The sequence below is a fragment of the Pleurodeles waltl genome, chromosome 2_2 (assembly GCF_031143425.1).
Source record: "Pleurodeles waltl isolate 20211129_DDA chromosome 2_2, aPleWal1.hap1.20221129, whole genome shotgun sequence".
In the NCBI taxonomy this organism is placed as follows: domain Eukaryota; kingdom Metazoa; phylum Chordata; class Amphibia; order Caudata; family Salamandridae; genus Pleurodeles; species Pleurodeles waltl.
Window position 1 is genome coordinate 299,578,401 of NC_090439.1, and position 27,698 is coordinate 299,606,098.

Sequence of the window (27,698 nt, forward strand, 5' to 3'; positions counted from 1 at the left end):
TGTCCCTCATCAGTTGCCATGAGCAGGGTGAGATCAGCCCTGTCATAGTAGGGTTTCAGGCGATTGACATGAAGCACCCTAAGGGGACTCCTGGCAGTGCCTAAGTCAACTAAGTAGGTGACTTCACCCTTCTTTTCAACAATTATGTGGGGTCCACTCCATTTATCTTGGAGTGCTCTTGGGGCCACAGGCTCCAAGACCCACACTTTCTGCCCTGGTTGGTACTGAACCAAAACAGCCTTCTGATCATGCCATTGCTTCTGGAGCTCTTGGCTGGCCTGAAGGTTTTTACTGGCCTTTTTCATATACTAAGCCATCCTTGATCTGAGGCCAAGTACATAATCCACAATATCTTGCTTTGGAGCTTTTAAAGGTTGTTCCCAACCCTCCTTGACAAGTGTTAGTGGACCCCTAACAGGGTGTCCAAAGAGGAGTTCAAAGGGGCTGAAGCCCACTCCTTTCTGGGGTACCTCCCTGTAGGCAAAAAGGAGGCATGGTAAAAGGATATCCCATCTCCTGCGGAGTTTTTCAGGGAGTCCCATAATCATGCCTTTGAGAGTTTTGTTAAATCTCTCCACCAGTCCATTAGTTTGTGGATGATAGGGTGTAGTGAACTTGTAAGTTACACCACACTCCTTCCACATGGCCTTTACGTATGCAGACATGAAATTGCTTCCCCTGTCTGATACTACTTCCTTTGGGAAGCCCACCCTGGAAAATATTCCCAGGAGGGCCTTTGCCACTGCAGGTGCTGTAGTGGTCCTTAAAGGAATTGCTTCAGGATATCTTGTGGCATGGTCCACTACCACCAAGATAAACCTATTGCCTGAAGCAGTAGGCGGGTCAAGGGGGCCAACTATGTCAACCCCTACCCTTTCAAAGGGAACCCCAACCACAGGCAGTGGAATAAGGGGTGCCTTTGGGGTGCCACCTGTCTTGCCACTGGCTTGACAGGTTTCACAGGACTTACAAAATTATTTTGTGTCCTCAGACATTCTAGGCCAATGAAACAAGGGAACAAGCCTGTCCCAAGTTTTCATTTGTCCCAGATGTCCAGCTAGGGGAATGTTGTGGGCTAGAGTTAGGAGGAACTTTCTGTACTCCTGAGGAATCACTAACCTCCTGGCAGTTCCAGGTTTAGGATCCCTTGCTTCAGTGTACAAGAGGTTGTCCTCCCAGTAAACTCTGTGAGAGTCACTGACATCCCCATTAGCTTGTTTCACAGCTTGCTGTCTTAGACCCTCTAGTGTGGGACAGGTATGCTGTGCCACACTCAGCTCCTCCCTGGCAGGCCCCCCTTCACCCAAAAGCTCAGCAGTGTCTGCTTCCAGCTCCTCTGGTGTAGGTTCTGCACAGGGTGGAACTTCTTCCTCAGAAGTAGAATCCACTGTAGAGGGAGGGATAGTAGGAAGTGCTTTACTTCTACTAGCCCTAGCTTTAGGGAGCACTTGGTCCATTGTTCCAGGATCCAAGTCACCCTGTCCTTTTTGCTTTTTGGCCTGAGCCCTGCTTAAAGCAAAAATATGCCCTGGGATGCCCAGCATTGCTGCATGGGCCTCCAACTCCACATCTGACCAAGCTGATGTCTCCAAATCATTTCCTAGTAGACAGTCTACAGGTAAATCTGAGGCTACCACAACTTTCTTTGGACCAGTAACCCCCACCCCCCCCAGTTGAGATTTACAACAGCCATGGGGTGGCTAAGTGTGTTGTTGTGAGCATCGGTTACTTGGTACTGGTGACCAAGTAGGTGTTGTTCAGGGTGGACCAGTTTCTCTATGACCATAGTCACACTGGCACCAGTGTCCCTGTAGGCCTGAACCTCAACACCATTTATTAGGGGTAGCTGCTTGTACTTATCCATGTTAAGGGGACAAGCAACTAAGGTGGCTAAATCAATAGCCCCCTCAGAGACTAACACAGCCTCTATGGTCTCCCTAATCAGACCAACCCCAACTAAGTTCCCAAAAGTGACCCCAGCTACTCCCTTGGATTGGCTATTAGTAGGTTTGCTCCCACCACCACTGCTATTAGTAGGGACACTAGGTGTAGCAGTAGGGGTTGTAGTGGTAGGAGGCTTGGTGCTTTTCTTTGGACAACTGGGATCTGTTGTCCAATGGCCTTTTATTTTACATAAATAGCACCATGGTTTCTTTTCTTTGTTTTGATTAGAACAGGATTTGGGCCCATCACCCCCACCAGAGTGTTTTTGTGGGCCTGATGAAGACTCATTTTTAGATTTGTCCCACCCTTGTCAGAAGACTTAGCATCCTTCTTCTTGTTGCCATCTTTGTCACCCCCTGTATGAACTTTTCTGTTCACCCTTGTTCTGACCCATTTGTCTGCCTTCTTTCCCAATTCTTGGGGAGAGGTCAGATCAGAGTCCACCAAGTACTGGTGCAACAAATCAGACACACAATTATTAAGAATATGCTCTCTCAGGATCAAGTTATACAGGCTGTTATAATCAGTAACTTTACTGCCATGTAACCACCCCTCCAAGGCCTTCACTGAATGGTCAATGAAATCAACCCAGTCTTGTGAAGACTCCTTTTTGGTCTCTCTGAACTTTATCCTGTATTGTTCAGTGGTTAAGCCATAACCATCCAGGAGTGCATTCTTAAGAACTGTAAAATTATTGGCATCACTTTCTTTCACAGTAAGGAGCCTATCCCTACCCTTTCCACTAAATGATAGCCATAGGATAGCAGCCCACTGCCTTTGAGGGACATCCTGTACAACACAGGCCCTCTCAAGTGCAGCAAACCACTTGTTAATGTCATCCCCCTCCTTATAAGGGGGAACTATCTTGTGAAGATTCCTAGAATCATGCTCTTTTGCAGGATGACTATTGGGAATACTGCTGCTGCCACCATGGGTTTCAAAACCCAACTTCTGTCTTTCCTTCTCTACTTCTAAGGACTGTCTATCCAAATCCAGCTGTTGCTTCTTGAGCTTCAGTCTGGTTTGTTCCACTCTCAATCTATTGAGCTCCCTTTCTAACAATCTGTCATCAGGGTGGGTAGGAGGGACATTCAATGACACAGAAGTGTGGTGAGAATGGACAGAAGTAGACCTGTCCCTTACAGAAGGCACCCTAACAGCTTGGTTAACAGAAACACCACTTCTACTGTGGTGAGAAACAATACTTTTGCTATGATGTGAGATAACACTATCTGTATGGTGTACCTCTTCATCATTACCAACTATGCTAGACTGTCTAGTAATGGGCAGGCTATGAAGTTTCTTTCCTGAGTCTTTTCCTAGGGGAGTCCCTGGATCAGATTGGGAACCATTGGCTACTTTTTTAACAGATGGGGCCCTTGTGGCCTTATCTTGTTCTCTAAGCATGTTAAGCAATAATTCCAAGGAAGGATTCTTCCCTACACTCAAACCTCTTTCTACACAGAGACTCCTTGCTCCTTTCCAGCTAAGGTGGTCATATGCAAGTTTGGACAGATCAACATTTTGGCCTGTGCCAGACATTTTTAGAAAGAGTTAAAGTGATAGAAAAAGAGAAAAAAGTTTTCAGAACTTTTTAGAAAGACAGAAAAAAACGTTTTACACTTTTAAGAACTTTTTAGAAAGTTTAGAGGTACTTTTCAGCACTTTAGAAAAGAGGTGAGAAAAGAAATGTAAAACTTTTTGGTTAGGTGTACATACACTGAACTTGTTTTGTATATTTTTCTCTTCTGAAAAGTACAATGACAAGAGTGGTAAGTAGTCTCAAAGCACTTATCCCACCGCTGCACAACCAATGTAGGAGGCTGGACTGGCTTGTAGTGAGTACCTAGGGGTACTTGCACCTTGCACCAGGCCCAGTTATCCCTTATTAGTGTATAGGGTGTCTAGCAGCATAGGCTGATAGATAATGGTAGCTTAGCAGAGCAGCTTAGGCTGAACTAGGAGACGAGTGAAGCTCCTACAGTACCACTAGTGTCATATGCACAATATCATAAGAAAACACAATACACAGATATACTAAAAATAAAGGTACTTTATTTTTATGACAATATGCCAAAAGTATCTCAGTGAGTACCCTCAGTATGAGGATAGCAAATATACACAAGATATATGTACACAATACCAAAATATGCAGTAATAGTATTAGAAAACAGTGCAAACAATGTATAGTTACAATAGGATGCAATGGGGACACATAGGGATAGGGGCAACACAAACCATATACTCCAAAAGTGGAATGCGAACCACGAATGGACCCCAAACCTATGTGACCTTGTAGAGGGTTGCTGGGACTATTAGAAAATAGTAAGGGTTAGAAAAATAGCCCACCCCAAGACCCTGAAAAGTGAGTGCAAAGTGCACTAAAGTTCCCCAAAGGACATAGAAGTCGTGATAGGGGAATTCTGCAGGAAAGACACAAACCAACAATGCAACAACGATGGATTTCCAGTCGAGGGTACCTGTGGAACAAGGGGACCAAGTCCAAAAGTCACAAGCAAGTCGGAGATGGGCAGATGCCCAGGAAATGCCAGCTGTGGGTGCAAAGAAGCTGCTACTGGACAGTAGAAGCTTAGGTTTCTGCAGGAACGACAAGGGCTAGAGACTTCCCCTTTGGAGGATGGATCCCCCACGCCGTGGAGAGTCGTGCAGAAGTGTTTTCCCGCCGAAAGACCGCCAACAAGCCTTGCTAGCTGCAAATCGTGCGGTTAGTGTTTTTGGATGCTGCTGTGGCCCAGGAGGGACCAGGATGTCGCCAATTGCGTCTGGGGACAGAGGGGGCGTCGAGCAAGACAAGGAGCCCTCTCAGCAGCAGGCAGCACCCGCAGAAGTGCCAGAAACAGGCACTACGAGGATGCGTGAAACGGTGCTCACCCGAAGTCGCACAAAGGAGTCCCACGTCGCCGGAGAACAACTTAGGAGGTCGTGCAATGCAGGTTAGAGTGCCGTGGACCCAGGCTGGACTGTGCACAAAGGATTTCCGCCGGAAGTGCACGGAGGCCGGAGTAGCTGCAAAAGTCGCGGTTCCCAGCAATGCAGTCTGGCGTGGGGAGGCAAGGACTTACCTCCACCAAACTTGGACTGAAGAGTCACTGGACTGTGGGAGTCACTTGGACAGAGTTACTGGATTCAAGGGACCTCGCTCGTCGTGCTGAGAGGAGACCCAGGGTACCGGTGATGCAGTTCTTTGGTGCCTGCGGTTGCAGGGGGACGATTCCGTCGACCCACGGGAGATTTCTTCGGAGCTTCTAGTGCAGAGAGGAGGCAGACTACCCCCACAGCATGCACCACCAGGAAAACAGTCGAGAAGGCGGCAGGATCAGCGTTACAGAGTTGCAGTAGTCGTCTTCGCTACTTTGTTGCAGTTTTGCAGGCTTCCAGCGCGGTCAGCAGTCGATTCCTTGGCAGAAGGTGAAGAGAGAGATGCAGAGGAACTCGGATGAGCTCTTGCATTCGTTATCTAAAGAATCCCCAAAGACAGAGACCCTAAATAGCCAGAAAAGAGGGTTTGGCTACTTAGGAGAGAAGATAGGCTAGCAACACCTGAAGGAGCCTATCCGAAGGAGTCTCTGACGTCACCTGCTGGCACTGGCCACTAAGAGCAGTCCAGTGTGCCAGCAGCACCTCTGTTTCCAAGATGGCAGAGGTCTGGAGCACACTGGAGGAGCTCTGGGCACCTCCCAGGGGAGGTACAGGTCAGGGGAGTGGTCACTCCCCTTTCCTTTGTCCAGTTTCGTGCCAGAGCAGGGCTAAGGGGTCCCTGAACCAGTGTAGACTGGCTTATGCAGAAATGGGCACCATGTGTGCCCATTAAAGCATTTCCAGAGGCTGGGGGAGGCTACTCCTCCCCTGCCTTCACACCATTTTCCAAAGGGAGAGGGTGTAACACCCTCTCTCAGAGGAAGTCCTTTGTTCTGCCATCCTGGGCCAGGCCTGGCTGGACCCCAGGAGGGCAGAAGCCTGTCTGAGGGGTTGGCAGCAGCAGCAGCAGCTGCAGTGAAACCCCGGGAAAGGCAGTTTGGCAGTACCAGGGTCTGTGCTACAGACCACTGGGATCATGGGATTGTGCCAACTATGCCAGGAGGGCATAGAGGGGGCAATTCCGTGATCATAGACATGTTACATGGCCATATTCGGAGTTACCATTGTGAAGCTACATATAGGTAGTGACCTATATGTAGTGCACGCATGTAATGGTGTCCCCGCACTCACAAAGTCCGGGGAATTGGCCCTGAACAATGTGGGGGCACCTTGGCTAGTGCCTGGAACCCCAATACCCTGGGTACCTCAGTACCATATACTAGGGAATTATAAGGGTGTTCCAGTAAGCCAATGTAAATTGGTAAAATTGGTCACTAGCCTGTCAGTGACAATTTGAAAGAAATGAGAGAGCATAACCACTGAGGTTCTGATTAGCAGAGCCTCAGTGAGACAGTTAGTCATAACACAGGTAACACATTCAGGCACACTTATGAGCACTGGGGCCCTGACTAGCAGGGTCCCAGTGACACATACAACTAAAACAACATATATACAGTGAAAAATGGAGGTAACATGCCAGGCAAGATGGTACTTTCCTACAAGAACCACCCCTGCTGCTTTGACCGAAGATCCTCCCGAAGGGGAAGTCTGATTGGAGGATCAATGTATATGCTCAACAGCCCAGGATACCAGACTATGGGTGCCCAGTCCGGAGCTACAAGAATTACATGGGCCCGGTCGTTCTTGATCTTATTGAGAACTCTGGGCAGACGTGGTATGGGTAGAAAGGCGTACAAGGAGGCCTGACTTCCACTCAAGACCAAAAATGTCTCTGAGCATTTGCCACCTTGGAAACTCCAACGCGCAGTACTGCTGACATTGAGCGTACTCTGAAGAGGCGAACAGATCTTACCAAGGCTCTTTCCATTGCTGAAAGAGACCTTGCGCCACCTCTGGATGGAGACAACATTCGTGATCCGGCAGGCATTTTCGGCTGAGTTATTCTGCTCTGGTGTTCAAAGAGCCTGCCAGATGTTGAACCACCAGGGATATACCCTGCTGTTCCAGCCACATCCACAAGTGCAGAGTTTCCTGACAAAGGGTCCACAACCCCACCCTGCCTTGCTTGTTGCAGTACCACATTGGGGTGGTGTTGTCAGTGAACACCTGCACTATCTTCCCCTTGACAGAGGGAAGAAATCCCTTCAGTGCTTGCCAGATTGCACAGAGCTCCAACAGGTTTTGTAGAGTCCGGACTCTGCCAGAAACCAGATGCCTCTGATCTCCACGTCTCCCAGATGGCTGTCCCATTTGTCACTACTGTCAGATCTGGTTGGGGAAGGGAGAGGGATCTGCCTCTGACCCAATCGTGGTTTGTTAACCACCGCTGTAGACCTTGCGCAGTTCTCTGAAATCTTTACCATGTTGGAGAGATTCCCTAATGCTGCGCCCACTGGAAATTCAGGTCCCACTGCAGAACCTGCATACGCCGTTTTACATGTTTCACTAGCAGGATGAAGGAGGCCATGTGGCCAGCAGTCTCAGTGTCATTTTCACCGAAATCCAGGATAGAGGCTGAAACATCAATATCATAGCCAGAATATCCCGGACTCGCTGCTCGAGAGGATAAGCCTGAAACTGTACTGTGTTCAGAACATCTCAGATGAAAGGAAGTGTCTGAGAGGGAGTTGGGTGTGACTTTGACACGTTTATAGTGAACCCCAGGAAATGCAGGAGGTCTGCCGCAGTCTGGAGGTAGGAGACGAAAGTGGGATCTCCCAAGGCTGTCAACAGCCAGTCGTCGAGATAGGGAAAGACTGGAACCCCAGATCTGCGCAGATGAGCTGTGACCACTTTCATCACCTTGGTGAACACCCAAGGGGCACTGGTAAACCCAAAAGGGACCCCAGTGAACTGAAAGTGCTTTTGGCCTACTGTGAGCCACAAGTAACGTCTGTGGGCAGGCAGGACAGCAATATGTCAATAAGCCTCCTGGAAGTCCAACGCCATCATCAAGTCTCCTGGGCCCAAGGCAGATAGAATCTGAGCCAGAGTGAGCATTTTGAACTTCTCTTTCTTGAGGAAGAGACTGAGGGTCCGACGGCCTAGGATAAGGCGGAGGCCATTGTCCTTTTTGGGCACCAGAAAACAGTGTGAATAACAACCACGACCTACATCTGGCACAGGGACCCTCTCTGTGGCTTCCTTGCCCAGAGAGACATAACTTCCTCTCGGAGAAGTGCCAAGTGATCCTCTGTCCTGCGATCGTAGTATGGTGGCATGGCTGGAGGAATAGTCTCGAAGGGGAGGGAGTAGCCCCTTCAGACTATCTACAAACTCCACCTGTTTGATGTGATAGATTGCCAGCGGAGCAGGTGATGGCGAATCCTGCCTCAGACCTGCCCTTGGTGGGAAAGAGTCAGAGTAGGCAGGCTTGGAGCCAGCAGCAGAGGTGGGGGTAGGCGGTGGACTGGCCAGACCACTGGCCGCTTGATCCACGAGGTTGATGGATTCCACTGCCACGCATAGGTTAGACTGCATGAGCGGCACTGTGGCTGGACAGGAACGGACGTGGTTGGGTGCCCTTTATGTAGCCAAAAAAGGGGTGAAAAGTAGAGTGAGGGGGGAGAGGGGACACCACATGGCCCAATGACGTGGCCATAGCACTCAAGCGCCGAGCCTGCTTTCTCTCCAAAGAGACGGGTGTCATCAAAGGGCAGGTCCATAAGATTGGCTTTAACATCCCTTGAAAAGCCAGACGTGCTCAACCAGGTGTGCCGTTTCATGGCCACCATCGATGGAACCTGTCTGCTCTGTGAGTCAGTCGTGTCGTGTCCAGTCCACATCCAACCGTGAACTTTGCTGTGTCTCGCCCATCAGCAATTGCTTGGGAAAGAACATTCCGGGCCTCCTATGGGACTTGTGGCAGCACTTGTGCAACCATATCCCACAGCGTGTAGGAGTAATGGCCCAAAAGGCATGCATTGTTCACTGACCACAATGCAAGGCTGGTGGAAGAAAACATCTTCTTTCCAAGTCTGTCCAGCCTTTTGGACAGAAGAGGAAGGACGCGCCCCACGGGAGGTGGAGGCTTGGATAACCAAGCACTCAGTGGTGGAATGTTACTTCAGAAAGCTTGGCCCACCTGGAACAGGGCCATGGCTGTGGGCAATTGTCCTGTTCACAGGAGCCCCTGTGCTAGGTGGGGATCAGGTACCCAGTAGGACATCTGTAAGGACTTTACTGAATGGAAGCAGGGGTTCGGAGGATGTAGCTCCAGGTTGAAGCTCCTTTGTTAGGAGGTTAGTCCTGACTGCCACCGAAGGCAACTCAAGGTCCAGGACCTCAGCTGCTCTTCACACCACCAATGAATATGAAGGTCCCTTCTCCGTAGCCATTGTAGGGGGATAAAGCCTGCCTGTATCTGGAGAAGTATCCTCCAGTCCGCAGGCTTCACCCAAGTCTGTACAACAGTCCACAGGGTCTTGGAGCTGGTATTCTAAAGGGTCCAGCGACCCCTCACATTCTTCACTGTAATTTTGCCCATAGGAAAGTGGCTCAGGATCAGACATAGGAGGCAAGGCTCCTGTTGGTGTCGGAATCGGTGTCGTATAACACCCATCTGGCGTCATGTCAGAGTTGGCAATAAGAATGGGGATGGCGCCGCTCGGGGCTGGGCTGGGCTGAGAGTGTTGGTGTTGGTACAGGTGCCAGGAAAGTTCGAGATGGCACAACTGGCGCAGGTCCAGAACCAGGCATGGATCCATGGGTGTCCCTTAGAGCCGAGGTCAAAGCTGTCAGAGCGGAACCAGAAGGGACCCCTTCTGACTCCATGAGGCCCTAAAGCATGCCAGCAGTGTCGGACACCCCAAAAATGAGGCGCATGGCCAAACAGAACTCTTTCAATTGGGCAGGGTTCACTAAGGCTCCCGAAAACTCGGGGAGGTGTGGAGTCTGCCCAGACGCAGGCTCCGCAGAGGGAGGCCTGAATTACGATGCATCTTGTCTTGTTGGACGACGGACGAGGAGAAGTCGAAGAGCAAATCGACTTCTTCTGATGCCTCAACTTACCCGAACGACCAGAGAACTCACAGTGGGACGACGACAATTGAGGACTCTGTGACCGCTCCTGGGACTTTCCCCTCAACCAGGACCTCGACTTGCGCAGACTCGAGCGTCAGGCCACCATCAGTTTCAGGAACCAATCCTTCAAAGCCTTCGGATGCATAGCCCGAAACTAGGAGTATGACTTCAGGTCGTGGTCGCCCGCTCGGGCCCAAAGACACACGAGGTGCAGACCTGTCACCAAAAGAGCCCTTTCATGAACTGTTTAATGATCCTTTGAGATAAGACAGTAGATGTTGATGTGCTAGTCCTCCTAAATCTCGAGACTGCATTTAGATGGGCCCTGACTGAAGAATATTTGAGACCACTTCGGGACAAACCTAACAAATATTGAAGAATCTGAGAAGGCTTTCTTTGAAGCGGGTGATTACCATGATTCTTTCACCACACACAAACGCATCCATTTAGCGTTGTAAATCTTATTGGTTGCTGGAGTTTGAGCCTGCATCAGAATCGGATTACACTCTTGCAATAGATCTAAATGGTCAAATTCTAAGTGGTCAGGTACCATGCTATTAAGTTTAGTGACTTGGGATCATGGTGAAGAATCTCTCCATGATGTCTGGACAATATCCTATGATGCCCCTTTAAAGGAATGGCTGGATGTGCTGGCAACTGCAGCAGCTCAATGCATCTGTACAGGCAAGGCCACACCGGAGCAATGAGGATCAGACAGTAATGGTCTATCTTCACCTTCTTCAACCCTGGGGGTCAGGGGAAAAAGAAGAAAGGTGTAGGCAACTATCTTGAATCAACTGATCGAAAGAGCATTGTCCATTGTTCCTGGATGCCAAAACTTGCATGCAAAGCACGGGCATTTCCTGTTGTTCAGAGTGTCAAACAAATCATTTATGTGGTAATTACACTTAATGAAAATGTAATCCTCCTGTTTCTGTTCAGGTCCCCACTCGTGACAATCCGACATTTGCAGGCTGAGTGTATCCGCCCGATTATTCTGATGTCCATCCTCTGAGAAATAGCCCCGTTCCACAGCAGCTAAGCTTCTTCTGAAAGAATTTTGGACTGTGTTCCTCCTTGCCTGGCTATGCAGAACATGGATGTTATGTTGACTGTTCTGACTAGGACCGGTTGACCAGCCAATTTGGGGAGGAGCGCTTGTAAACCTGTCTTATGGCGCAAAGTTCCAACACACTGATGTAAAGCCTCTTTTCTGTATCTGACAAGGGGTCTCTGGTTGAAAGCTCTTGCAGGTGAGCTCCCCATCCATCCATGGACGCATCTATGGTAAGTAATAACCTGTTATTGGCAGAAAAAGAAAAAAAAAGACCTGCAGTTAGGTTCACTGGAATCGTCAACCACACTAAAGCTTCCTTCAAGCGCCTTGTAATATGGACCATATCTTCCCATGAGCCTTCTGCCCATTTCCATTGCAAATCCAGCTCTTGCTTAACAGGTCTCACACAAAGTCTGCAAAATCAATGAGGCGTACACATGATGCCATCATACCTATCAGAGATTTATTTTGCCTCACTGTTATTGATTGTTTTCCAGCTATAGTCTTTGTCACTTCCTGGAACTTTCTCACTCTTTCTGACAATGGAAAGGCTTTACCCACCTGAGTGTCAAGTATTACTCCCAGAAAATTTGATTTTTGTTTGGGGTTTCAACAAAGATTTCTCTCCGTTCAAAGTGAGACCTAATCTCCAGAAGAGACTGATGCAAGCATTTGTGAAAGCTTTTGCTCTATCCCTGGAAGGTGCTTTGACTGTCCAGTCATCCACGGTTGGGAACACCTGATGATCTCTCCTGAGAAAAGTGGCAACTGGAGTGTGACATTTGGTGAAATTATAGGCGCTGATGTCTCTAAAAGGGATTGCCTTGAACTGGTGGTGCTGACCCTCTACTGAGAGTCAAAGGTACTCTGTGATTTTGATAAATAAGTATGTGGAAGTGTGCATCCCGAAGGTCAAAAAATCATCTTCCTGCATCATAAGGGAGACTTCTTGCAGAGTAAGCATCCAGAACGACTGTTTCTTTAGAAACTTGCCCAGCTCTCTCAGATCCAGTATTGGTCTCCATTGACCTGTCTTCTTTTTTGTTAAGAAGAACCTGGAATATCAGTCTCTAAGGCTCATTTGAAGAGAAGCATAAAAATGTCAATTTGCAACTCCTTCAAATGAAGATGATGTTCCTTTCTTGGTGGACAAACTGGGGCGCTCTGTATGGACTCCAACACATGGCCTGATAGGACAACTTTGTTATGTTCTTTCATGTTGGAGCAAAAGAGGAAATTCTCTCCTCCAGCTCCTGACGACCCCACAGAAAGGTGGTAGCCAAGCTCCTTTCTGATTGTCATTGTTTTTTGCGTATGAGGAACCTCTCTTGCTTCCTGAACTCCTCCCACAAGTATGCCTTTGGTTTTGATTGAAGTAGTGTGCTTGATCATATTCAGACTGTCTTTGAGGATAACAGGGTCATCACTGACCTCCATAATAGTTGAATCCTGCTCTGAAATGTTGTGATCTTTGTAAGCCACAAAAAGTATACATCCCAAATCTACGATACTGCAACAGTCCTAACACCTTTGCTGAATCAGTGTCAGTTTTAAGACCCTGCAAAGCTCCATCAACATGTTTACCAAAAAGAGTTAGCCCCACAAAAGCCATGTCTAAGATTTAGGATTGGGCATTAGTACAGAAGGCTGTGGATTTTAACCAGCTTTGTCCCCTTAGTACAGAACCTCCTGTCAACTGGCACAACCTGTATTTGAAGCATCAATAACTGTGTCAATAATGAAAAAAACTTTGTTCTCCTTCCTTTAGGATAGCTCTTGCCGTTTCCATCTTATCCTCAGTAAGAAGTACCAGTAATGGTGCAATGTTATGCCACATCTGGCGACCATAACAACCTAGAATCGCCAGGGCACTTGCTGTCGTAATCTAGGTTGCTGTCATAGAGCACATTTTCCGGCCCAGTTTGTCAATATGTTTGCTATCCTTGTCTGGTGGACTACATGTTGATCTACAGAGGTCACTGGTAGGTTGCATTTCTTGGCTGCTTTTTCAATCAATGGACGAAATTTAGAGAGATGATCTATAGCATTCTGTGGAACTGGCCCATCATTTCCACTTGGGACAATGAATTATTTGCCCATTATCATCTTTTCCATCAGCTTCTGGTGGTATCTCTCATTCTATAGCAGAAGACACAGAACTATTAAAGTAAACATCATCAATATCCTATGCATGGATGATCCACTTGCAGTTGGAGGAGGTGGTAGCGGTGACAGCTGCCTAGGCGGAGAAACTGGTAATAGAGCAGATTGAGGAGGTAGGAGGATGGGTGTAGCAGGTAACCCTATATTAGGATTTTTAGTTGATTGCTGTGGTAATAATTTATTAAAAGTATGCATTATTTATTGCAACGTTGATAAGAAGGTCACTGGCACCTGGCGCACATCTTATTCTCTGTAATATTTAGGTGGTTTCTGCCTTAAATCAATTAGAATACTTCCAGACTCATGCTGATACACATATTAAATGCAGGACTTCCATTAACCAATTGCTTCCTCTCCAAAATATGGGACATATCTTGCATCCAATTGTGTTGGGCTGTAAGCTATCAGCGAGGCATAATCACTATCCTCTTCTTCTTGATCTGACTGCAATGTTTGCAGTGGAGATAAATCTGTCACCCTCAAAGGCAAAATAAACATTTTCTCCTATATCCTTTGATGGCTGCATGGTTCTCAACGGTGCTGCTGTTGACGGTGACTTCATTGTCAACGGTATGGTCATAGTCAATTGGATGGTCGCTATCAACTGAATGTGCAACATCGACAGTACCTTTGTTGTCGACGATGGAGTTGACGTTGTTGATGGACTCGTCCTCAATGAGGTTTCCTTTGAAAACTTATTTTTTATTACAAGTGATTCTATGAAGCACTTACACTCTGGCAGAGGCAGTGGTTGCAAGTGCTGTACCGAATAAATCATGCTCAGGAAACTGTGCAAGTCTCTTCTTGTGCGCTGCCTTCATGAAGTGCTTGGAGGGACACTTCTCACTGAATCTTCCCCTGAAGAAGGGGCTTCTGATTCAGAAGGAGGAAAATTCTGTTTACTCATAAGAAATAAAGCCAGCCTCCTTTCTTGGTTCGTAAGAGTCATAGTTGAGAAAGACTTACAATTATTAAGTTCAGTCCACATGTTTAGGATAAAGACAATATATAAAAACTGAGAGTGTGGGCCATCAGAGTAAATCTTTTTGCTGCCACAAGATAAACAAGTTTTAAAAGAGATCTCTTCTCTTTGTCAGCTATGGGGACAGTCGATTGTCAGACCAAAAGATCTCCCTGGGCCAGAAACTGTAACAATCTTTCCTAAAAAGAACTGACAGTGCAGTAGTGCTGAAAATAAGGCTGGTATAATTCCAGGGCAGACCAAAATGCAAACAATTTATGGTTCACTGAAAGGTTAGAGCATAGCTCTGAGAGGGGATTCCCTTACATGCAACTTGTAGTAGAAATCTGAGCTATGGTGCCCTCTAGGGGGAGTAGGAGAGTTTAAGTACCCACCTCATTGGCTGAGGTTTAGGTTATTTCAAATGAGGTGGATGCGCTACTGAACATACTATTTTGATTTGGGCCTATGGCCATATTATTACATGATATACTGTATGCTGTATACTTTACACTGCTATTTTAATGTACCTGGGACTCCCAGTATGGACCGATTCAAGCATGTGAATATATAAAAGATCCAGTGTTGGAGAACTTGTAGTATCACCTCTGTTGATGTAAATGGGCCTGTGTTGTCAGCCCCCTCCCTTGCCTTCTGGCTAAAATCCTGGGGGTATCTGGATTAAAGTCTTAATTTTTCAGCGAATGTGTCCATTTTCATCTGGTGAGGAATATGTCCTGTGTTGTCCTGTCTTTGGCCATCACGTCTACTTTGATGCCACACTTTCACTGAGACCTCAAACCTTCCACAAAGGACAGGGTAGTGCTGGATGCAGTTGCAATTTACGTTGCTCCCTGTAGCTAGGTGCAACAGTTTTACACTGGTATTTGAAACTCTTCAAACCTGGACCACCAATGTCTTTCCTGAGGGTTCTGTTCTTGCTTTGTTTCTTTTTTATTTATTTTGTCAATGCCCCAGCTGCACAGATGTGGTGACCCAGGGGTACAAACCAGTGACAGCGCTGGGTTCTTCCCTGGTGTTTCCACGTTTGTATCTTTATTCAGTCATCTAGCCCCAGGAGTAATCTTTCCCTCCTATTGTGTCTTGTAGGCCCTCTCAGTGCTTTCAATATTCCCTTATTTCATTTTGGGGCCCATCAGGAAACCTATGCAGTAGGAATTCATAGAAATAGAGAGGCTTGTCCCTCTTTATCCCTGGTGTTTGACTGCCTTCTTTCCACTTCTCGGAGGCCTGGTCGAGACTGCTTCTTCATGGGCAAAGTTTCCACCACCTCTGGCATCATTTAATGAAGGGCGGAGTCGAGGATGAAGCCGAGATTTCGTGCGTGGTTGGCTGGGGTGGGTGGAGGGCCTAGGGCGGTGGGCCACCACGAGTCGTTCCAGGCCGATGGGGTGCACCTGAGGATGAGGACTTCCGTCTTGTCGGAGTTAAGTTTTAGGCGGCTGTTGCTCATCCATTCGGCGATGGATTTCAGTCCCTCGTGAAGGTTGGCTTTGGCGGTGAGAGGATCTTTGGTCAGGGAGAGGACGAGCTGGGTGTCGTCGGCGTAGGACGGGTGCCTCTCTATGGTTTCCTGGAGGCCTGCCAGCCAGCTAGCTTTACAGGCCCAGTGTCTCTTTGGTCAGGTGCAGCGAGCATGAGCAGCTGGCTACTTCATTAGGAGTGGACGCTAAGGTCTGGTGCTAGGAGACTCTTCTTCGGGTAGCTGGTCTTCTCCATTCCTTATCCTCATCACTTTACATCCCATAACATTCCTCTCGTGTTCGATTTCAAGGACTTCTTTTGCTGTGTCAAGAAGTACGTTGGAATGGGTAAAACCAAAGATTTCTTGAAGGGCGACACTGGTACTTCTGGTGTAGGACTGTCCCTCGATTAGTGATAGTTGATTGATTCCGTCAGAACAATTCAGCAACTATTCTGGGACAAGATACAGATTAATCCATACGTAAACAAGGGCAATTAAGCAGAAATAAATACATACTTTGCTCGTTCTACTAGATGGTGGCTGGAGGGCAGACTTCTATAAAGGTTTTTCAGCTATGAAGAATTATGGGTAACATGGGGTGAGGCTGATGCAGCACAAAATGGCTGTCTCTGACCATGATACTGTTGGCATATTCTTCAACAATGTGTAAATGCAAGACTAGTCCGGTAATAGGGACGATGTGCAGTGTATGATGCATATTGTGATGATGCTGCGTGCAACTACACAAATCAATGTCAGGAGTGCGGGTAAGTAGCACATGCAGGCAAAGCAGGGGCCTAGGTATGGTCAGCTGAACTCTTGCTTTGCCTGTTAGTTATATGCCTTTGTCTGAAGTGTGTATAAGGGTGGGACACTGGAGAAAGACAAAGAACTAGGGACCAAGCCACTACTGCTAGAAGCACAGAACACATTAGGAAACTCTGCCGGAGGCTCGGAAGTGGAAGCCGATAAAGACTCGGCGTGCTTAGAGGGACCACTAACACATGGGTAAAATCTAATGAGTTAAGGGGAAAGCCAGTCTGCATAAAGGCGGGAAGATATTACAGAATATAGAATGTCAAAACCAAATAGATCAAATAGGCATATTCCATTGATTATAGCGCAGAAGAGATATCGCAGAATGATCTCCATAGGCGAAGGAGATGTGTAGTTGGCAATTAGGCAATCTGCAAGCAGCAAGAAAAAAAAAGAAAGTCTACTCTATGTACAAACTGGAATGGGATAAGATACTTTAGTCGAAAATATAATCGATGGCGTCCTGTAAGCTCTTGCTTGAATTCACGCTTTGAGAAAGGAGTAGCAACTACATTTAGAGACTTAGGGCCATATTTATACTTTTTTAGCGCCGCATTTGCGTCATTTTTTGACGCAAAAGCGGCGCAAACTTACAAAATACAATTGGTATTTTGTAAGTTTGCACCGCTTTTGAGTCAAAAAGCGGTGCTAAAAAAGTATAAATATGGGCCTTAGTTCATGCAACTGTGTGAAATCAAGCAACATATGCTCCATCTGTTCGTGGGGGTGGGAGTGTTTTATTTACTAGGAGCCAGAGCTTCTGAACAACTGGCCAAACAAACGCTCTCCAACGTGTCACTTTTTACCCACTCAACAAATAAGTTATGGTCAAAGTTATAAGCACGGTGTTAGTCAACTGAATAAGTAGTAGTTGAGGACAGCTGCACGAGCGTCACGGAGTCCTTATGTGAAATGGCTGCTTGGCAGTTGCTGTGCTGTATATCAGAAAATCAGTGTAAAGTTATCTCTGACTAACGTGTGGCAAATGCCACCACTTCTATTTTAAGTCCACAGAACCCTCGTACGTTTCTTGAACAAGCCTGAGGGCACACCCCAACAGCTGTTACAGTGGATAAAACAGATGGCTGGGTAAACACCACATGCCTAAAAGCCTCCCAACCCTAGCCAGGCCTTATCTGTAGGCCCAGCACGCGGAGACCGATGTCCAAACCCAAGTATCACTGTAAAGGCGCATACTTCCATCAACTTGGCTCGCGTCTCCTTCCTGCACTCTATTCAGGGGCGTAACGCACAGCCCTGCAGCCAGGGGTGGTGTGTGGTGAGAGGGGCAGGTGCATTCTGCCCAAGGCCAATAGTATCTGTGAGCTAATGGAGACTGAGGGGCTCATCAGATATGTTGATTCACATACTGTGTAATCTTCTGCCATCTAGTGTCGGATTCACAATACTGCATATTGTTTTTCATTTCAAAATTTTTTGTTATGGAGCAGTCTTACCACGATTGCTGAAACCCACCAGGGCACAGACTTCACGTGTAAAGCAATCATTAACCCTCCACTTTAAACACTCACTTAGTCTAACATTTGATTAACACAAATGCTTAACTAAGCCTGGACCGGGCAAAGTGACTATATAAATAAATAAGATATGAAGACTTTTGTAAACGTAGTTGAGCGCTGATCGAGTGCTTTGTTAGACTCGATTAAAGATCACATTTTTCTGTGTTTTAAATGAAGTTCAGCAACCAAATCAGCGTGTGAACATCTCTCCCCGCGCTCACCGAGGCTCGATTCACTACATTTAGGGAATAGTCCAACACTCCTGATTGAGTGCTCTATTAATTTTAAGGTATGGGGAATATTGTCAAGTCTCCTATAGAAAAATTTAAGAACCGCAGGTCAACACACACATTGTCACTTAACACGTAATTCAATTGGAACCTTCCTCAAGAGTCCACATGACTAAAACAAAATACTGTCACCAGCATCTTATAAGTTGAGGCAATTGGCACCAAGCCAACTCCTTTTTTAACATTTAGATACTTTAGTGAGATTCAATTACGTTCTAAACATTAAGTTGCTCTCGCTAGACAAACAATGAAGCTCTGTGGAGGTCGAACTGAAACATTCATGAAGGACGGACCACTAATATAGTTTTCACAACCGTGCCTCTGGCAAGGTGCTGCAACCTGTTACTATGTGTGGAGCAGATCTACTGCTTCCCTGCGTTAGAGGACAGATGATGCTATGCATCAAGAAGGCTTGCAGTTGGTTTTGCCACATGGAGGTTCATAACAATAGAGGCCTGCGATTGTGGAGGACTGAAGAGATGACCCATTGTCAGACTGGAGGGGTACTTCCACCAACAGATGTCCAAGAGTACAAACGTGAAGATCTCTATAGGAGCCAAAAGACACCCCAAGATCCTGGAGTCACTCATCTCAGGCACCACCGAAGCCTCCTCATACACCATCTGGTGTGCAGCATCGGCAGGCTGCACATGGCCATCAAGCCCAGCAGCTGGAGAACCTGCAGAATTGGGACTGGAACCGGATTCAGAAACAGTGACATCATACCCCAAATATGAGCAATCCTCTAATGGGGAGGAAAGGTCCTCAATCAAGCTCTTGACCCTTTTAACAGAAGCCCATAGAAGCGGTCTCTTAGAGACGAGTGGCACATAACTGTATTACATTTACGATGTATTCCCCAAAAAGGCTTTGGGTGTTAGATCGATTCCGGTCTGAGACTCCTAATTCCCTTTATTTGACAGGAGAAGTTCAAAATGCTGTCCCGAAGTCATGTGCTGCTGGCTTTCAGTGCGGAGGACTGGATGGTGGCATTGATCTCTAGTGAAGTGGTATCCGGATTCAAGCCTGTGAACGCGTACGAACAGTCCTACTCTTGGGAGTTGCTCAGAGGGATATGGGGACATCATGAAAATATCAAACATGACCTGTCAAAAGTCCTCATCCTGGGAAGGTTCAGGAACTCCAATTTAATCTTTTCCAGATCCAGTATTTAGGCAAATGATGAGGAAGAGACCCGTATTTATTAAATGCACCAGCAAGTCTCTGAATAGGAGCGGGAATGTTGCTTGAGGAAGAAAAGGACTTCTACTTGCTGTAGATTTTTTGCATTTTTAATCTGAGGATTGCTAGGGGTACTGCCCACATGAATGGGCTTATCAGAAGGAGGGAGAGAGGCCACTATGGAGTGTCCTTATGGGACACTGACAAAAATAACTTCGCCGCCCACGTATTCGCCTTTCGTGCGTGGATGAACTCACAGGCTGAGTGCGCGATTGTGGACAGAATACATACACCAGATGTCGTGCAGTTCTGCTAAAGACATCAAGATGATGTCATTTAAACTCCTAGACCTTAGGAGGAGACATTTGACACCGATGCTGTTCAGTTCAGTAAGCAATGTGATCAGTTAATAACGAAAGAGAGGCAGGGGTACGCATCGATGAGAAAGGTCAAAATAGTAACAAACGCCAGTGTGCAGCTCCTGCTGATATCACATTTGGGGCAGGCAGATCTCCGGTTCGAGTTTCCCGACACTACCTGGTGGAACTGGAGTGCTATAACTGGGTGGAGGGTAATGTGGCTGGAGGACCGGGTGAATCTTCCATAGCCAATTTGGCGCCTGAAGGATATTCATAAGGTGAGGAATCTGCAGGAAGAGGTACACGTCAGAAAGCAAATGTCCAGCAAGAAGTGTAAATAAAAGTAATGAATAAACACTAATTGCCATACCCCCTTCACTTACAGAATGAGACTGAAGTCATGAGTTTTATAACCAACTCATGATAGTGAAAGAGTCCACCTGGTGAGGAAAGGCACTGCGACAATGTTGAAAAGAATAGGTCCTTAGACTTGCACATTATAGTTCCACTACAAATAAAGAGTACTAAAAATGGTTTCGTTTATAAAACCTAAAAAAATCACATTTGCAGAAATTGTACTAACATAGTCCCATTAGGTCTGGCTGCTCATTTGCATCTAAGCCGGGGTTTCCACAGGGCACACTCATTCTTGAACCTTACATTCAAATAACAGGGCAGACTTAGGCCTACAGCCATACAGACGTGCTTACCTGTGCATACGCGCTTTGGGTCACTTTCTTCAGGTCATCTTGGGCGCCTGTTGTAATTTTACCGAAGAAGATTTGTTCTGAAACTCGTCCCCCCAGCGTCATGCACATCCGATCGAGCAGCTGCTCTTTGGTGTAAAGATACTGTTCTCTTGGTAAATACTGGGCATAGCCCAATCCCTTGCCTCGTGGAATAATCGATACCTGAAGGCACAATGAGCACACAGACACAATAAAAGTACACGAAGTGAACTTTAAACGACATGTATTATCAGAACGTGTGTATATCTCTGTATCAAAGGTACCGCTATTTAGCTTAAAAGTGCGAGTTAGTTAATGAGCAATGTCAATTTCCTACAGAATCTTTCGACCTGCATGGGCTTAATAGGACTGCTCCTCCAAAATGTATAACAAGAAAAAATGCCAAAAAATGTCAGAAAATGCCAGAAAAGATAAATACAAATCTCAAAGTCGGACAGCTCAATTGGTTGTGGGGATGCATACGAAGACAGAAACCTCTTTTTAAAATAACTTTAAGGCTCCTGGTCTTGTTCAAGACAATTAACACATTTTCGATTTTTTTTATTAGATGCACATTACTTTTTAAAATTGTAAACGCTGGTTAGAGAGGCAGTAAGGAGGCAATAACAATTGTCAGTTTGAGTTGCTATTATTTAGTTATAAAAGCTTAAGTTGGAGAGCAACCACCAACGATCCTTTGCACTGTATACATAGTTTATTTGCATTTGCATGAATGAGGGTGCCCGTGGCTCAGATAAAAGTTAAAATCAACAATAAGTAGGCTAATTTAAAAAGCCCTGTTTTTAAATGCTTTGCCAGAGACTTGAACTCAGTATCTGCAAGAAGTTGGATCTGGAAGCGAATTTCACAATAAAGACGCCTGCACAGCGAAACCGCGCCCTCCTGTACTTTCTTTGAGTACCTATGAGTTATCAGATGATCTACTGAGCATGAAGGCTCGGCACAAGAAGGTTCATATCATGAGTTATGCCTAGCAACAAAGGATGGTACCATAACGGGTAGTGCCTGGTGGTTTAAATAACATGTTTTACACTGCATTCTTTGCTCATCAGAATCCAGCGCAGCGATTTAAGCACAGGTATCTCATGGTATTACTTAGGCACTTTGAAAATTAAGCATGCAGCTCCATTTTGGACTACTTAAAGTCTGAAAAGATCGATTTTAGAAGTCAAGTATAAACAATCATTTGCAATTGAATGGGTCTCGTGTTTGCTCGAGTTAGAGCTATTAGCGTTGTAAATTCCTAACTGGACTTCGCTTGCCACATAACTTGAAAATGTAAAGTAAAACAGTTGACATAAGCGAGCCGATTCAAAGCACCTCGGCCTCTATGAGCATGAAGTAGAAAGACAAAAAGAAAAGGAAGTTCGCTCGCAGTCAAACATATCGGCAAACGTGCAATTATCCATGTAACAGGGTCGATGGCCAAGGCAGAAACAAAACTGCCCCAAGGAGGGACAAACACAAAGCATTTAACAATGATAACAAAGGATTTTTGAAAGGCAAGCCCATGAACTAGTGAAAGTGATGAGCGTAAAATGGGTGTGGTTAAAAGCGCACATCAATTCCAACACGTCGGAAAAGCAGTGCTTGCGTGCTGCTATGCTTGACCTAAAAATTAGCTTACTTTACCCTTGATCCAGTCATTGCTACAAGTACCATATTGAGGGCTTACAGAGATAATCAGTGCACCAATTTCCAGATCCGTCTTAGTTAAAATATGCATTTAGAAATCACTAACTCAATCTAAGATTTCAATGAATGATTACACCCAGGTGTATTATCCAATCGCTGGATGTGGGGATAGGACCCATCTCCAAGGGCCAATAGCTCCTCCTCCAGAGTTCGAGTCTATTAGTAATGACTACTGCCTCAGTTTTTACCGCATTCAGTTTTAGATGGTTGCTCCCCATCCATCTCCAAATGAAATGAACCTCATATTGAAAAGCCTTTGTGGTGAAGTTTTGCATCCAGACACAATAGGTTTTGAGAGTCATCAGCATGTGTGTACAGCCTGCAGCTGCTCAGTGATGGCTCCTTTACTAAAGAACAATATATGTTAAATGAATATGGGGAAAGGGAAATCATGTACAGTCTGTACAACTACCTTCTTTTGTGGCAGACAGTGTGCCTGTACCATACGAGCCCCTCACGGTTCCTTGTGGAACTCCATATGGCACAGACAGTCTGCCACCAAAAGGGTAGTTTTACAGCCTGTACATGATCTCTTCTAGGGAGGGTTTCACCCAGTTCAGAGGAGACCCTCGAAGGCTTGCCACCTCAACACGGTTCATCAGAATATTATGAAAAATTACGTCAAAGGCCGCTGACAAATCCAGAAGCACCAGTGCAGACACAATTCCCAGCAGAATCCCACTGAAATGACCAATGTCACCACGGAGGCAGCACCGGCCCACACCCAGCCAATGCCAGGAGAAGCACCAACAGGGGGCCCTCGCAAAGCCCTGGCAGCAGCTCCTTAGGAGGGTACCACACATTCCACGTCATAGAACTGGAGCCCCCCCCTACCCTTTCTCCATACTACCCCCTCCAGCAGCAGTACTCCCAAAAGTCAGCCTAGGAGTTCGTCGGCAGTCTGTGGGGGGACTGAAGGAAACAGTGCCATACTTCCGTGCGAATCAGAGTCTGAGACGCTGCCAGGAGGCGAACTGGTGTGTGGTCGCGTGTCTTGAAGAGAAGTTGCTGATACCAGTGCAGCTCTCTGACCGCCCCCACATAGCCGTGACCCGTCAGGAGATCAACACAAGGCAGAGCAATGCAAAGGAGAAGGCTTTCCATCCCAGCATAAAGCCAACTGTTCAAACTCTGTTTGCACTAGAAAACAAGTGACTCCTGCCAACACCTCGTGCAGTGCAGTAACTGATAACCACCAGCTAGATTTCTATCTTATTTTTCAACACAAGCAGCTCTGGTGTTGTCACATGTCAGGCTTGAACTATTTCAGTGCACAATGTAATTTGTACTCATGGATTTTAACAAGCCAAGCAGAATTACAAGACCCTGAATGCAAACAGTACTTGAGTAAGAACTAAAACTGACTTGTGTTCATGGGGGTTTTTGTAATATTAAAGGGGTGATTAGGAGTTTAAATGGAGCCAGTTCGGTCCACAACATGGAGGGTACCACACAGTGCCTCATTCGAGCTTTTGATTTCCGGTGCTCGGCATCAGCACTTAATTGCCAGCACTGGGACTTGACAGCTGCCACATGGATGAACTGTTTTTTTGTAATTTAGACATGAGCAGAACAACAGTTGTTTATTAATTCAATATACATTGTAAACAACTAATACCTGCCACCATAGTCATTTGTATAGCTCTGGGGGCCTCAAACAGTACGGACTGTCACACTTGTAGTGTAATGGTTAGGAGTTGTGTAGCTACGGCCAATTGCAGCGTTGACAGTAACAGTATGTGGTGCAAGCTGCGGTGGTCTCATGATGAAGGCCCTGGCACATATATATATATATATATATATATATATTTTTTTTTTACAAACTATGCACTGGTATCACAGGTTTGCCAAACTGGGGGAGGAAGGCCAGTCAAATCTGCAATAGCCCACCACAGATGGGGTGCTTCCACTCAGCTTGTTTGGAGCCACGTCAGGGGGTAAAACTGCAGTAGCAATTCTACTACATCCTGGGACCCAAATAGTGGAATTGTTGCCACAACATAAGGCTTCTGGAAATGAACCCCAAACTCGGTGCTACACCCATCTGCAGTTCTGTGCAAGCCAGCTGTGGAATATGTAGATGCCGCAGGAAACGGCATAATGTTTAGCATAAATTGGGAGACGGTCCACCTTTTTGCCACCTACTACACTACAGACATTACGTTCTCTTGGTGGCAGCTCCCCTGTCCAAAAGGCTGCCTTCCACTACCAATGCCTTAAGAAGTACTGGACTATTTCCTTTTTCTTGGGAGTCTCTTACCATCCTGTTAATTATGTCCGAGAGACTTAAGTGGCTTGGTGGCCCCATATATGGAGTTAACAGCAAACTCAAGATTAAATTGTGATCACCTTTAAAAGAGGATCAGCATGTTCCAAAAACCAACCAGCTACTGCATGCCCAGCTTCATGATAGGCCACAGTCTTTTTTTCATTTGGCTGTAGTACTTGAGTTTTCTTTTCCAAACCTGAAACAGTATGAATAAAACTTTGTTCAATAAATCATTATTTTATGCATTCAGAACAAACAAGACACAGAACACACATATTATGACATTGATTGTACCAATGGTTACCTCCACCATGCAAAAAAGAGTCATTCAGTGAGACGGCTGCCAAACAATACAGAAATCAAGCCAATCACAGTAATTTTTAAGGGCTGGCTTCTGTAACTGCAGCGATTAAAGACACTAATTGTTACCATAATGCTTGGGAGTGGGCTTTAGGTCTGCCCATTTCAACTACTTGATTTGTTTTTAACTAATGTCTTTCAGGCACTGACTTGAGACTTTGTCAATCACTGCTCATCTCAGCTCAGATGAGCATTGCTTTCTCGCTTTATACTATTGGGTGTTTGGATGTATCCTTCTACCTCCTAGAAAGTCCTTTATTTGAAACACATAGGCTTCACTTATTTCAGCACGTGGGATGGACTATTTCATGAATGTAGAAGCCATCTTTAAGTTAAACCATCCCATAATAAAAACAAGACATTTCTAGTGATAAACACTGCCTTGCTGTTTCATCTAAATATTTTTGTAGGCCTAATAATTTTCCATTCAAGAAAATGTTTTTATCGTGCAACAATACTGCATTAAAGTACAAAACAAATCATGTATGTAATTATTATTGCAGGACGCAGTGTTTCAGGCATGCATTCATTCACTGAATTCTCTAGCAGTCTGAAGACATACAGTCCAATTTCACATGGCTGCCAGTTCTCCTTGAATATAGTTCCTTCTTGCCCTCTCCTCACCTTTCACTGTGTTTGTGTTTCTGTTCACCTCCACCCTTTTGCCCCACTTCCTCCTTTCTGGAGTTCCTCTTTCTTTTGCTGGTGCCTGGTGCTGCAGGCCACTCTGAATTGAGAACCTCTACCTAGGTTTTACATCCATGATTCTTTCTTACATTTGACACAGCAGAATATGTTCTGTTGATTTTCAACTTGTCTTCAATCTGCTTTGTAGGACGTCCATGGGCTGAGGTGAGGCTCTGAGACTGAGGAGCGTCGTTCACATCCCTGAACCATCCTGCTAAACCTAAAAAGAATTCCTTTTAAGTGTGGTATAGGATGTTTTCTTAACATAGAGCACAACAGAGGCTGCTTCTCGGTGCCATGTAGTTTAGCCTCACGAAAGTCTGGAGCTCCCATTGGCCCCATATAATTCAGTTTCTTTACTGACAGTCCAGATCGCCCCCCACTTGCATTAGATGTAAGTCCTCCTATTACAATTTGTATTTGTACCATTATCATTTAGTGAGTAAAATAAAAACAAGCTCTATACTAGCAGCGAACACTCACGGGACTCCAACTCATGACTACCAAATAACGACGTTTCACGCCCCTAAACTCTCCTTCCTGCCACTTTAAGGGCTGTGTTTAAGTGGCCATGTCTGGCAGGGATTAGTGCATGGGAGCCGAATATGCTGGCAGCGGATCTCCAGTTTCTGACACAATTCAAGGGGAGACGAGTTCAATCACTTTTCTTACTGAAATTCCTCGCCAGTTTCTCCATCTAAAAGAAACTCTGGAGCCAGATGCAGAAACAAACTACTGGCGGCAGAGGCAAATAATAAACATTTCAGTTGTGTGAATGCCCCCGTCAGACGCACTGACTGAGTGCCTTTGTTAAAAGAAAATGTGTTACAGAATGTTATTTTGTTTGGAAAAAAAAACCCTCAGGACATATGAACAACATTATGGCCTGTAGCAAATAGCTAGTGGTGGCAAGAACTACATACTGCATATGAAGTCATTCTTTGCAAATCATGTGAGAACTAAAATATGCAGATTATTAACTGGAGTGAAGGGCTGCTTTTCTTGTCAAGTTCGCCTGCTTTTTGAGCCATGTGTTACTTAATACTCTTAACTTTACCTTAATGGATTTTATTATACATGATAATTTTACACAAATGAAATATGTATTTATTAACAGAGTTGAAAGACTGCTTTTCTTGCCAGTGGAATGTAAATGAAAAGATATGTTTCCATTCAAGACTGTTTGAAGAGCAGACAGAAGTGGCTTGTCTCTCTGTAAGACATGCTGGACTCGGCACTACATAAACAGGCCTGCACAGCAGGTGGGTACAGGTGACACATGCATATTCATTACTCTTCCTTTCTTTCGTTAAGCTCTATTATTTCAGACCTTTTTAATGTTGAAGAATTTTCCTGATTTTCCAGGAGTAACTGTGTAGGCTCTTTGTCTGAAGCCATGGTCCTGACTTTCTCAGCCACAAGTGAGCAATGGATTTCATGACTTTACACAACTATGCTAAAGAAACACACGCACAGTGCCGCCACAACAACAGCAGCAACTGAGAAACGTGAGTAGGCCCATATCCCGAGAGAGCAATAGCCTCATCACTGCTAACACAAATATTCAAAAAAACAACAAAGCAACACAAAAACCACAAGCAAACCATAAACTGGATAATAATAACATATGTTATTCACAGCACCTAGAAACAACAAACAGCGGTATGAAGCACTGCATACATTTTAAAGAAACTACTACATTAAAATGCATTTGTATTATGGCAGTTTTACGGCTATCCTCTTGCATATAACATGATGCTAATTTCCAACAGAAACATTGTTTCCTATTTTTTTCTACCGATTAAACTAATCCTGATAGCGTATTCACAAAACAACCACTTAACGAATAAGACTACAAAAGTTTATCCTTTGAAGGAAATGCAATTAATAATTCTTAAGTGATTTTAAATATTATCTTACTGACGGCGTGTTTTTACTTCCTGGCCTGGCTTTAATGTACAAAGATATGCATAAGCAGCAATGCTAAATGCACATTTCTGAGTGCCAGTGTTAGCATATTAAACCTGGATGCATTTGCTTTGAAAATGCTGTTTATTTTACAATATGTCCTTTCCCAT

The 27,698-nt window shown here is 45.6% G+C and overlaps 1 protein-coding gene across 4 annotated transcripts in view; it reads right to left on the reverse strand.

Annotated features, from left to right (window-relative positions):
• Positions 1-27,698, reverse strand: part of AFG3L2 (AFG3 like matrix AAA peptidase subunit 2) — a 336,314-nt gene that overhangs the window by 32,197 nt on the left and 276,419 nt on the right. For all 4 annotated transcript variants that reach the window (XM_069219758.1, XM_069219759.1, XM_069219757.1 and 1 more), the window contains 2 exons: positions 24,654-24,769; positions 20,571-20,771 (listed from right to left, as the gene is read on the reverse strand). In XM_069219758.1, the coding sequence (XP_069075859.1) occupies positions 20,571-20,771; positions 24,654-24,769 (317 nt within the window). The remainder of the gene's footprint in view (positions 1-20,570; positions 20,772-24,653; positions 24,770-27,698) is intronic.